Genomic DNA, 13,020 nt, shown 5'->3' with positions numbered 1-13,020 from the left:
CATGAACCACGATTCAAGCACTCAGGATAGGTGTACTGTTTTGCTTTTGTTTTTAAACTGTAGCAGGAATTCAGGCAATAGGGGGACTGGGGAAGCTTCAGAGAATAATCATAGAAGTATGACTGGAAGGGACCTCGAGAGGTCATCTAGTCCAGTCCCCTGCACTCAAGATAGGACTACGTACTAACTAGCTCATTCCTAATACTCTTTTCCTTATTCTAGAAGTTCCTTCTTCAGTTTAAGGAGAATTTTTTTTCCGTGATTCTTTACTAGTGTCTCATTACAAGCAATGGATTCACAATAGTGCTGTGAAAAAAGACATCTGCACAAGGTCACTTGGCTGTGTCCTTTCTAACCTGTTTAACACCCAAATAGGACTCACTTAAAACCTGTTAGCTAGTGGGTAATGTCTTCAGATTCTTTTATTTGTTTACAAATGCAACAGTCTTTCCAAAAGATTTCTAAAAACCAGCCAAACAAAACCCAGTAACTAGCAATCAAATCGTTCTTAATTTTTTGACATCCGATCCTTACGTAGGTACTTTATTTGGATGGTCAAAACAACAGGTGGCACCAGGATTACATCACTATATGCCCTCACAACTGAATCCTGATGTGTCCATAGGAGAGGGATCACATCTCATCCTCCGGTTCTCCCATTCTTTGATCAGCCGCTCCGAAGATTAACATACATCCAATTCATATATCCCTCTCACCTCAGAGCCACAGGTAACTCAAGTAACAACAGAATCAGCTCACTTAGATGTTCTCTTTACAAAGTACCTGCTGCTGTACTGGATTAGTAGGCAATGCTGTATACATCATAAAAACTAATCAGTGCTTAAAGCAAGCAAGAATTCAGCTCCTGTTCCCAGGTGCAAGGAAGAGGGTATGAAAGGGACAAAGGATGGAGTGCAATATTATCATTTCTCTTGAATTAAGTTGTTCACTGTTTCTCTTTATTTTTCAGTTTTCTGCATTTCCCCCCTTTATTAAATAGAAAGAGTAAACCAAAAAGCAGTTAATTCAACGGCATAATTGTACTTGTTTTACATTGCTCACTTTTAGTTTACGACAAAACTTTTGTGCTTGGCTGGAGTTCTCCAATATACACTAAAGTATTACATTAATTCCTCCACTTTCATCTCTATTTGTCCAAATCTCTAGTGTTCAAATAAAGTGAGCCTGTATTTACACTTATAAGCGTGACAGGCTCCGCACAATAACCTTTAAAAAAACAGACAAACCCAAAGATAAATTGGAAAGCACAGCATGGATGAAAAAACTACATTGTTCTGAGATGTGACTTACTGACTCTCCTGATCCTCCACTGATTTGGTGCTTGCAGTCTGCAAATCCTCCTCCTTTTCAGCTCTCTCAGTTAATTTATTTACAGGATCTTGTAAGCTCTAGATCATGATCAACACATAAATGAAAAAGAAAAGGGTAGACAGTCAGGGAAATGATATTATTTCACGTAACATTAAACTGGCCCAGCTGAGTCCACATAAGACAAGAAAATACTTTCATGCTACTGGAGCCTAGTCTGAATCAGAGAGAGAAAATTTCTGCAAGTAAAAAAATGTTAGAGATTATTCACTAAAGCAGAGCTACAGTACAAACAACATGAAAAGAAGCAACCACTTCCTTTATTGACCATTCATTTCTGAAGGAGGCCTCTTGGCTGTTGCTAAACTCATATTCTGTTTCCAACACGTATTTAAGAAAAATCTGTTCCAGTCGCAGCCCACACACTGGGTTTTTGTGTGTGTGTGAAGATGAGCTAGAATAAAAAAATAAAATGAACCCATTTGTTTTTCTTCACACTGCTTCTTCATCTCCTCTCTCTGGCACAGCTATTTACAGTACCCTGACAACTTAGCTCATGTGCAAAGACTATAAGAGGCCACACCTGTGTCCTCAGTGATAAACTCTTGTACTATATGACCTCCAGTTACTGTACTTCATCAAAACCTATTTGGTGTTTATTTTATAATTGAAGCAGATTTTGTGAGGCTGCTAAAGTGGAAATTTTGTGAGTTGAAAGCACTGTCGTGCACTGAAAAATAAATGTCTTAAGTAACAGCATCTGGGAGTTTCATGTTTATCTCCTCGGTCCCAAATTTGGGCATGCAGACAAAAATACACAAATCAGTGACATACGTGAATTACATACGTGATCATTAAACATATTGGGATGTTCTGATGTGGGTCTGCCTCATTCTCTCTTGTGGAAACTACTCCACATATATAAATAATTTAATCATTAAATATGCTTTGGGCCAGAGAGAGTAACTCCATACCCAAGTGGTTCAGGCACTCACCTGAGAGGAGAGAAACCTATGCTCAAACCCCTTCTCCTCATCAAGAAAGAGGGTCTCCCGCATCTCAGGTGAGTGCTCCAGTCATTGGCCACAAGGGAAATTTCTTTCTTGCCCCATCCTAAGGCCATTGTGTGTGGAGACAGGTGTGTGCCATCACCATTCTTGCAAGAAACAGCTTAGGCACTTCCCTTCCAGGACAGGGTTCCCAGCTGTGGATCCCAAGCAGAGATAGGCAGCTCCCCCCAGTCAGGACTTAGGTGCCTAACTCCCTAAAAATCAGTGGGGTTTAGGATACATCCCTCTCCTTGTTATCTGCTATCAGCTAGTTTAGGTGGCTCCTCACATAGTGTGCTGCCTTTTGTGGACCCCATTTTTAGGCATCTCTCTAACCCAGGGGTGGGCAAACTTTTTGGCCTGAGGGCTGCATCAGGTTTCGGAAATTGTATGGAGGGCTGGTTAGGGGAGGCTGTGCCTCCCCAAACAGCCAGGCATGGCCTGACCCTTGCTGCCTACCTGATGCCCCCAACTTCTCGCCCCTGATGCCCCCCCCCGGACTCCTGCCCCAATCAACCCCCCCACCCCGCTCCCTGTCCCCTGACCGCCCCTGGAACACCCACCCGACTGCCCCCTGCCGCCCCATCCAACCCCTCTTTTCCTTCCTGACTGCCCCCCAAGGACCCCTGCCCCCATTCAACCATCAACCCCCCCATTCCTCACACTCTGACTGCCCCTACCCCTATCCACACAGCCCTGCCCTCTATCCAATCGCCTCCCCCCTGGCTCCCTGGAGTGCCGGTGGCTGGTGGCACGGCTGCACCAGGACAGGCAGCCGCTCCACTCAGCTGGCAACAGTCCTAAAAGTCAGAGATTACAATGCTGAGCATTGCAATACCTAAGTCCCTTTGTAGATTTGGGCCCAGATCATAAACTTGGACCTGTGAGAGTGCATCTTTGTGCCTGTGCAGAACTGCACTGAATTCAACAGAGCTCTGTGCAGATGTAAGCGTGTCTTGCAGGATCAGGATTTATATTTGTATCTTGCGCTGTGCCAAACACATTATGTGAATATAACAAAAAAAACAAATGGAGCAGCTATCATGATTTGGAATACCCACAAAAGAAGATCTGTTGGGTAAGTAAATGCCACTTTTAGTGTCCCTTTTCTGACAACTTCACTTTAAAGTGTTCACTTTACTGTAAGCCTTGCTGATATTCAGGATAATTTATTTATTTTTTGCTAAGAGAGAACACACTTTGTGAGAAGCACACTGAGTAGAGAACCGCTATAACTTGTGTCCAGAGTCTTAATAAAATGCTAGCATACATCACCGGAATAGTAGAACCAGGGAAAGCTCTTGCTCCAAGTTCCCCACAGGATCACAAAGGAAAGTTAGAGTCACCAGCTGATCTGCCATGTGGAAAACATTCCCACTTATCTAGTTTAGTTTCTTTTTACTGCTCTCCTGCTGATCTGAACAGATTATTCACTAGCGGGGGTGTTTCTAGCTCCTGTTTATATAATTTTGGTCCATGTTTATTTGAAGGCAGCCAGTTGTACTTATTTTACCTTTGGTGTTTTAGGAACCAAGTTAATGTGCTTGCCATAAAGCTACATCTTGCAAGGTTTTTGTTTTCTTTATCCCAAGTTTATTTTTCTATAAAGTAGCTTACGTTAATTTAGTGCTGGATTAAAAGCATTGGAGACTCGAGATGTTTAAAGAATAGAAAAAACACATGCAGCAGTAGTGCAAGCTTCTCATGCTGTGTTGCAAATGGAACCTCGTGGGATTACTCCCTCTTCCAGTTCAGTCCGGGACCCCTTTGCTTATATTGCCAAAAAGGGCATTAATCAGCACCATTTACGAGGGGCTTTGTGGATTTTGGAAATGGAGACTTGTCCTCTGGCACCTAGAATGAAATCACTCTTGTATTTCACAGATACCATACAACAGATGGTAATGACTGGGTTGCATTCAACCCACTGACCAAAGACCAGCTCTTACACCATTGAAGTCTGAGGGAGTTTTTCCATTGACTTAAATAGGCACAGGACTAGGTTCCAAGAGACTAAAGGCTTTCGTGAGATACATCTCAGAGGCACAGCACAGAACGCGATGGGGAGAGGGCAAAGGTGGCTGTACATCACCTTTGCGTCCTACTGATCCTCCGCTCCTCCAAAGGCTGAGGAGCCCCTGACAGGCCCTGAGGACTTGTCTAAGTTACAGCAGCCTCCTCAGTTTGCCGCATGGGCCACAGCACTGTCGGGAACCTCTGCAGTGCAGTGTGGTATGGCCCTGTCCCTGACATGCCCTTCTTTCTCTCAGGCCCACCCTCCTCCATATGCACTGTGCCAGGGCTTTTGTGGGGTCTTCAGGAGGCAGCCTTATATTTGTCTTCTGCAGTGCTCTCAGAAGAGAAATCCTCTGCCAACCAGACATGGGGCTTTTAGGGCCCCTTTCCCTGACCGTCTCTCTCTCACCCTCCATATTCCAATACCGTTTCCCTGAACCATTCAGTCCTTCATTTTAACTTTTATTGGAATGTAATAAATAAAACTTGCACTATGATTTTTTAACTGTTTTGATTTCCAAAAAGTTTGCGGTTACCATAACATGGTAACTGCAATACCAGATTAGCACCCATGCTCCCTTTAATGATTCAAAGGTGGAAAGAAAAATCCTCAGTATTCCCTGGGAAAATTATATACATAAATTTTAAATAGGTGTTTTCCTCTTAGAAGCTCTAATACTAAGCTAACATTTTCCATCGTTGCTCAGACTGTTTCAGGAAATACATTTTCATGGTTCCAGGATCAGCACACAATGGGAAATGCCAAACAGAAATGGTGCTCACAAGTGTCTGCAAAAAGTAACAGAATAATAATAATGGAAGTTACTATTTCCTCTATTGGGAAAATAAATATAGCACTGAAAGTCCACAATTAAAAGGGAAATTATGCTGCACAACAATTTTTTTAAAAATGGTAGCCATATTTTAATGCAATATCCAAGTTTAATTACATTTGTGTTTAGGAAATATTGTCTTGAACTCTGCTAGCAAATACTTCAGTATTTTCCCCTTTCTCTCTCCCCACTAAAAGCACTTATTTTTTTATGAAAGAGACAAAAGGGCTAGAGAATTTAGCAAATATTTTAATACAAAAATAAATTTAGTTAAGAAAACAACGGTTAACAGTCTGGTTTACTGAATGTAAATTCACAGTTTGTGATTGCAATTGTGAACAAGTATAGAAACAATAGTGATTGGCATTCTGTGTGTCATGTTGTTTCTTACCTTACAGACAGTATAATAAGCACTGAAGTCACTGAAGCTGCGCACACTAAACCAAAGTTATTTGGTTCAGAATAAGCAATTTGCATAGGATCATATGCTTTGACTAGATGAATGTGCGGTGCTCCTGCTGGGACTGGTATGCCTGTATCTGAAACTCGAGTCTCAGAGTATTAACAGAATCTTCTTGCTTGCCTCATTTATACCCCTCCAGTGTAAAATCAGGAATATACTTTGTGTAACCCTGTACACACTACATTCCTTAGAACTTGTCTTCACACAGAAATTGCACCAATTTAATTTAAATGTTAAAATAAAAAGTTAAATTTGTACAGTTTTTGTGTGTGGACTCTTTTATGCCAGTTTAATACTGGTTACATGGGTTTAACAATCCCTAGGGTAAAGAACTAATGTTTGTAGCCTTAACCAAATGTGTAGGAAGTGACTCTTACTCAGGTGTTGCTTCTAACCCAGCTCCTGACTGCACACAAAATCATCTCAGCTGAGTCTGGTGGTGCTTACTGTTCACATCTGCTGGCTTGTTTGGGGTTGTAGGCTAACCCCTCAGCTGGTAAGTGCCCACTTTGCAGTGAGTACATAGGCTAAACCACTCTAGTGCTGATAGTCCTTCAGTGCCTTCCCACAATTCCTCCCACGTGTGCAGAAGGACAGACAAGTTCTCTCTCAATTCACCAGGAAAGAATCATAGACCAGATCATCTTACTACGGCACAAAAAACCACAGGATCTGCCCCCACATACCCTAGGTACACACACTAGTTAGCACAGCACCAGTGATGACACAGTCACTCAAGTCTGGCTTTGCAGTGTGGCTGCTCACACCTGACCTAGATAAACCCCGATGCTCAGACGCCAATCATTTCCTATAATTCCACAATGAAGACCCAGCCAATGAGACAATTATGGGATATCTGTTGCTAGACCATGAAAGGAGCTTTTGTCCCACTGTGGTTTCCTTCTTTTTCCCCAAGAAATTAAAAAAAAAAAAATTGAATGGCTTTATGTCAGCAGCTGAATGAGAATTAGCTATATATCCACGCAGCCTTATTTCTTTTCCCCGCTCAGTGTGAGGGACAGCTGTCAAACTGGCAGAGGGCCAGGGAAAGTATATGGATACCCTCCCAGTCCTACTGTCCAAAATAAAGACCTTCTCACTAGGAAATTGTTATACACTTTTCAACACCAGTGTTATAAAAGGTGTAAGCTTTACCAAAGCCAGGGTACAGGCATTTTTACCTCTGTGTTCGCTAACTCAACACGGTTTCAATGGCAAAGTGGTAAAAAGGTCTGCAACCTGCTTTTACTATAGCTGATTGATGACACCAGTGCTGAAAAATGGCTACAAAAGTTCCTAGTGCAGATGAATGTAAAGAAGGAAGTGCCCCATGAGGGTAAAATGATATGCTCGGACCACCATTCCCACCATCCCACCTAGTGAGTAAAATCAGAGCTTAATCACCTCTGGACCTGGCAGTTCATCACCACGGCGGCGCCTGTGGGCTTGCTGCATCAGTTATAAATGTAAAAAAATTGCTTGAGCCCTGGCTCCTCTTTCATTATAAATTAAACACAGAGTAAAATGTGGGATAGTAAATAAGAATCAGGAGGGATTCTCACACTGAGAAAGAAGGACGATCAGCGAGTTATCTCAAGTGCCTATATACAAATGCAAGAAGCCTGGAAAACAAGCAGGGAGAACTGGAAGTCCTGGCACAGTTAAGGAATTATGATGTCATTGGAACAACAGAGACTTGGTGGTATAACTCATATGACTGGAGTACTGTCATGGATGGTTATAAACTGATCAGGAAGGACAGGCAGGGCAGAAAAGGTGGGGGAGTTGCATTGTATGTAAGAGAGCAGTATGACTGCTCAGAGCTCCAGTATGAAATTGCAGAAAAATCTGAGAGTCTCTGGATTAAGTTTAGAAGTGTGAGCAACAAGGGTGATGTCGTGGTGGGAGTCCGCTATAGATCACCGGATCAGGGGGATGAGGTGGACGAGGCTTTCTTCCGGCAACTCATGGAAGTTAATAGATCGCAGGCCCTGGTTCTCATGGGAGACTTCAATCACCCTATCTGCTGGGAGAGCAATACAGTGGTGCACAGACAATCCAGGAAGTTTTTGGAAAATGTAGGGGACAATTTCCTGGTGCAAGTGCTGGAGGAACCAACTAGGGGCAGAGCTCTTCTTGACCTGCTGCTCACAAACTGGGAAGAATTAGCAGGGGAAGCAAAAGTGGATGGGAACCTGGGCGGCAGTGACCATGAGATGGTCGAGTTCAGGATCCTGACACAGGGAAGAAGGAGAGCAGCAGAATACGGACCCTGGAAGAAAGGAGAGCAGCAGAATATGGACCCTGGAAGAAAGGAGAGCAGCAGAATACGGACCCTGGACTTCAGAAAAGCAGACTTTGACTCCCTCAGGGAACTGATCGGCAGGATCCCCTGGGAGAATAACATAAGGGGGAAAGGAGTCCAGGAGAGCTGGCTGTGTTTTAAAGAATCCTTATTGAGGTTACAGGGACAAACCATCCCAATGTGTAGAAAGAATAGTAAATATGGCAGGCGACCAGCTTGGCTTAACAGTGAAATCCTTGCTGATCTTAAACACAAAAAAGAAGCTTACAAGAAGTGGAAGATTGGACAAATGACCAGGGAAGAGTATAAAAATATTGCTCGGGCATGCAGGAGTGAAAGCAGGAAGGCCAAATCACACCTGGAGTTGCAGCTACATGAGATGTTAAGAGTCACAAGAAGGGTTTTTTCAGGTATGTTAGCAACAAGAAGAAAGTCAAGGAAAGTGTGGGCCCTTTACTGAATGAGGGAGGCAACCTAGTGACAGACCATGTGGAAAAAGCTAATCTACTCAATGCTTTTTTTGCCCCTGTCTTCACAAATAGGGTCCGCTCCCAGACTATTGCACTGGGCAGCACAGCATGGGGAGGAGGTGACCAGCCCTCTGTGAAGAAAGAAGTGGTTCGGGACTATTTAGAAAAGCTGGACGAGCACACGTCTATGGGGCCGGATGCGCTGCATCTGAGAGTGCTGAAAGAGTTGGCGGCTGTGACTGCAGAGCCATTGGCCATTATCTTTGAAAACTCATGGTGATGGGGGGAGGTACCGGACAACTGGAAAAAGGCTAATGTAGTGCCCATCTTTAAAAAGGGGAAGGAGGAGGATCTGGGGAACTACAGGCCAGTCAGCCTCACCTCAGTCCCTGGAAAAATCATGGAGCAGGTCCTCAAGGAATCAATTCTAAAGCACTTAGAGGAGAGGAAAGTGATCAGGAACAGTCAGCATGGATTCACCAAGGGAAAGTCATGCCTGACTAATCTAATTGCCTTCTATGACAAGATAACTGGCTCTGTGGATGAGCGGAAAGCAGTGGACGGGTTATTCCTTGATTTTAGCAAAGCTTTTGACATGGTCTCCCACAGTTTTCTTGCAGGCAAGTTAAAGAAATATGGGCTCGATGAATGGACTATAAGGTGGATAGAAAGCTGGCTAGATTGTCAGGCTCAACAGGTAGTGATCAATGCTCCATGTCTAGTTGGCAGCCGGTATCAAGTGGAGTGCCCCAAGGGTTGATCCTGGGTCCATTTTTGTTCAATATCTTCATTAATGATCTGGAGGCTGGTGTGGATTGCACCCTCAGCAAGTCTGCAGATGACACTAAACTGGGAGGAGAGGTAGATACGCTGGAGGGGAGGGATAGGATACAGAGGGACCTAGACAAATTAGAGGGTTGGGCCAAAAGAAATCTGATGAGGTTCAACAAGGACAAGTGCAGAGTCCTGCACTTAGGACGGAAGAATCCCATGCACCGCTACAGACTAGGGACTGAATGGCTCGGTAGCAGTTCTGCAGAAAAGGACTTAGGTGTTATAGTGCACGAGAAGTTGCCAAGAAGGCCAATGGCATTTTGGGATGTATAAGTAGGGGCATTGCCAGCAGATCGAGGGACGTGATTGTTCCCCTCTATTCGACATTGGTGAGGCCTCATCTGGAGTGCTGTGTCCAGTTGTGGGCCCCACACTACAAGAAGGATGTGAAAAAAATGGAAAACGTCCAGCGGAGGGCAACAAAAATGATTAGGGGACTGGAACACATGACTTATCAGGAGAGGCTGAGGGAACTGGGATTGTTTAGTCTTCAGAAGAGAAGAATGAGGGGGGATTTGATAGCTGCTTTCAACTACCTGAAAGGGGGTTCCAAAGAGGATGGATCTAGACTGTTCTCAGTGGTAGCAGATGACAGAACGAGGAGTAATGGTCTCAAGTTGCAGTGGGGGAGGTTTAGGTTGGATATTAGGAAAAACTTTTTCACTAGGGGGGTGGTGAAACACTGGAATATGTTACCTAGGGAGGTGGTGGAATCTCCTTCCTTAGAAGTTTTTAAGGTCAGGCTTGACAAAGCCCTGGCTGGGATGATTTAGTTGGGGATTGGTCCTGCTTTGAGCAGTGGGTTGGACTAGATGACCTCCTGAGGTCCCTTTCAACCCTGATATTCTACGACATACATAAGAAAAAGACAGCCGAATATAATAATCCCTATACAGTGCTTTTTCAGCCAGAGATCTCAAAGAGCTCTAAGTAGTCAGTCAGTAGCATCATCCCCACTTTACAGATAGACAAACTGATACACAGAGAAGTTATGTGAGTTCGTGGCAGAGCTTGGAATCCAGGTCTCCTGATTCCCCAGTTCAGGACCCACTCTACTTCCAGACGCCTGTGAGCAATTCAGGAAGTTAGGAATTATACTACCAAAAATTACAAACAGGAATTAATGAAATATTAAAGTAACTACAGCAAGAAGGAAACAATTAAAGGATATAGAAATGAGCTTCATTCACGAAAAGAAGCAACTGATGTGTATTCTGACACATTTGTTATAGAGTAAAATTGTTCATGTTAGTGCAACCTTAACGTTCTACACACTCAGTCAGCCCATTCCCTTGAATAATACTGTAGCAAACAGATCTCTCCACGTCAGGATGCATGGACATTAATAAGAATCTTTTATCAAGCATAAAACTAAGAATCGTAGGAAATATAGCTGCAAACACACAATTACACTACTTTCAGAATATACCCTGAGGCAAAGAAAACAAATGGGTTGTTTTTCATTAACAGAGCTTGGCAAGCGTCTCCAAAGACAATGTTTTCTTTCCAGAAACAATCCCAACAGGCATTTAAGAGGCTCTTTGCTGAGGTAAACCTAATACATGCATACTCATTAATATATTAATTTAAAACTTCCAAACATAAATAGTAATTACCATTGTATTTGCATTTCACATTAATATTGCTAATTTTTCAATGACAGCCTATATTTAACTAAAATATGACATTTAAGAAAACAATGTTTGTTTTCAAATAATGTCCTAAAGTAAGGCCCTGATCCTACAAATATTTATGCTTAATTTAACTTATGCAAGTAGTCCCATTAAAGTCTATGGGACTACTTGTGTGACAAAAGCTAAGCAACATGTGTTTTCAGGACAGGGCTTCAAAATGAGAAAAGTGACTTGATGGCTGAGTAACAAGCACCAGATTTAAGAATTACAGTGATTCTCCATACTTATATATATTTTAAATTGTGAAGGTTCTTGATCATAATTCCACAGCGTGTGTTTGGAAACTGGTTTACAGGGTATAAATTCCTCGTTCTTTCTACAGGTAAGTGGCCTTTCAAACTCAAAATTGCACACACTGTTAGAAAATTCAAAGGGAATAAAAACTAATTAGCACTTGTTCAGTTTAATTTCACAAAATATAACTGTAGCTTAAATTTGTCAGTATCAATTTGTGTTTTTTTAAAGGATCATTGTTTTTCTACACAAAAATTGGCACAGAGATTAATCTTGAGTAGACCTGGTGCAATGTGTAGATTTCAAACAACACAACAGGATTTAGGGTCATGTTTAGCATTATTCCAAAATTTATAAATCAAATTAATAGCTGACAGAAGCAGTCTTTATTGGATAAAGTTTCTGTCTTACATACACAGTCTCTCCATCAGCAGCTACACTTATCTGTCAGATTTAATTTTACAATGGAGAAAGTTTCATGTGTTGTTACTGACAGAGAAGTTTTATTGTGCAGCTGCTGATGGATACATCTTCTCAGAGAAGTTGCATTTCTTTAGCAGATGGACAAAATTTGATCCATTAGCAGCTTCTGCTACACACAGTCCTTTTCTGCGGTGATGACCATCAAGAACAGTGGGTCTTGAGGTTAACGCCCCATCAAGATGCACAGGGCAGTTCACTCATCTCGGAGCTACTGATTCAGGCTTTCTGCAGACTCAGGCAGATATTGGTACATTGGTTACACTCAGTTCATATTTTCAAGCCTATCTTCACAGCCATGAAGGCTAAAAATTAAAAAAAAAACCCTTGGATTCTGATGTAATCACATGACTCCAGGAGCGGAGGACTTAGCCATATATATATATATATATATATATATATATATATATATATATATATATATAGCCACTAGGGCCTATAGTACCTGTGCTTTAATTTGGCCATACAGTAACCTTAACTGTGTCACAACACACATGCGAGTGCACACAACATTTTGTTGTGAAACAGTTATATACACATGTATTGTATGTATATTTGTAACATAATATAAAATTTAAATATATTAACATTACACATGCACATGAAAAATATATAAGCACACAGGAAAAAACTTAAATATTGGAAATATTCTTTGTATGAAAGATAAGTCCCCTATAGCCATAACATGAAGCCATCTATTGAAATTATGGTGGTATGAATCTATCATCCATTCACTCAGCTTTCCAAAAAAAGCTAGACTGTTACTATTCAGTAATATTCATGTACTTGAAATGAATAAATGAAATATGATGACCTACAGATTTAAATTAAAATCTATTCATTACCCACAATTGTAAAATTAGTTTAGTAACACAGATTGTTTAAAGTAAAAAATCACAATTTATTAATTTTTTTTTTAAATAAAAACTTTGGTGTACCATGGAATGTGGTCATTGTAATAACTACCAAAAGGAAGAAATTGCGGATATTAAAAGACAACTAGCCTAATCTTCTATCCCAAATATTTAGTTATTTTCTTAAACATTTCCACTAACCCTTCATGTAGTTCTATGCTGAAAATCCCAGAACAGCGATCAGCATGATGTTCTCAGCATGGTAAAATGTCATGGCAAAAAACAAGGAGCCATATTTCCTCAACATGGGATGCCAGCATTACAAATTATAAGGATTCTCATTATGAGGGAAGAGCTATATATGCTGTACTGTAGAATATTCACATTCATTTTTATGGCTGTAGTTTGTTTTACGAGACTTCATCTCTCACACACACACACACACACACACAATCTAGT

At 41.7% G+C, this 13,020-nt stretch overlaps 1 protein-coding gene across 4 annotated transcripts in view; it reads right to left on the bottom strand.

Annotated features, from left to right (window-relative positions):
- ICA1 (islet cell autoantigen 1) overlaps positions 1–13,020 on the bottom strand; it is an 86,885-nt gene that overhangs the window by 16,501 nt on the left and 57,364 nt on the right. For all 4 annotated transcript variants that reach the window (XM_073333852.2, XM_073333853.2, XM_073333849.2 and 1 more), the window contains one exon: positions 1,312–1,409. In XM_073333852.2, coding sequence (XP_073189953.1) covers positions 1,312–1,409 — 98 coding nt within the window. The remainder of the gene's footprint in view (positions 1–1,311; positions 1,410–13,020) is intronic.

Source organism: Lepidochelys kempii, chromosome 2 (assembly GCF_965140285.1).
Source record: "Lepidochelys kempii isolate rLepKem1 chromosome 2, rLepKem1.hap1, whole genome shotgun sequence".
In the NCBI taxonomy this organism is placed as follows: Eukaryota; Metazoa; Chordata; order Testudines; family Cheloniidae; genus Lepidochelys; species Lepidochelys kempii.
Note: the sequence above shows the minus strand (reverse complement) of the source record. Positions and strands in the feature narration are given on the sequence as shown.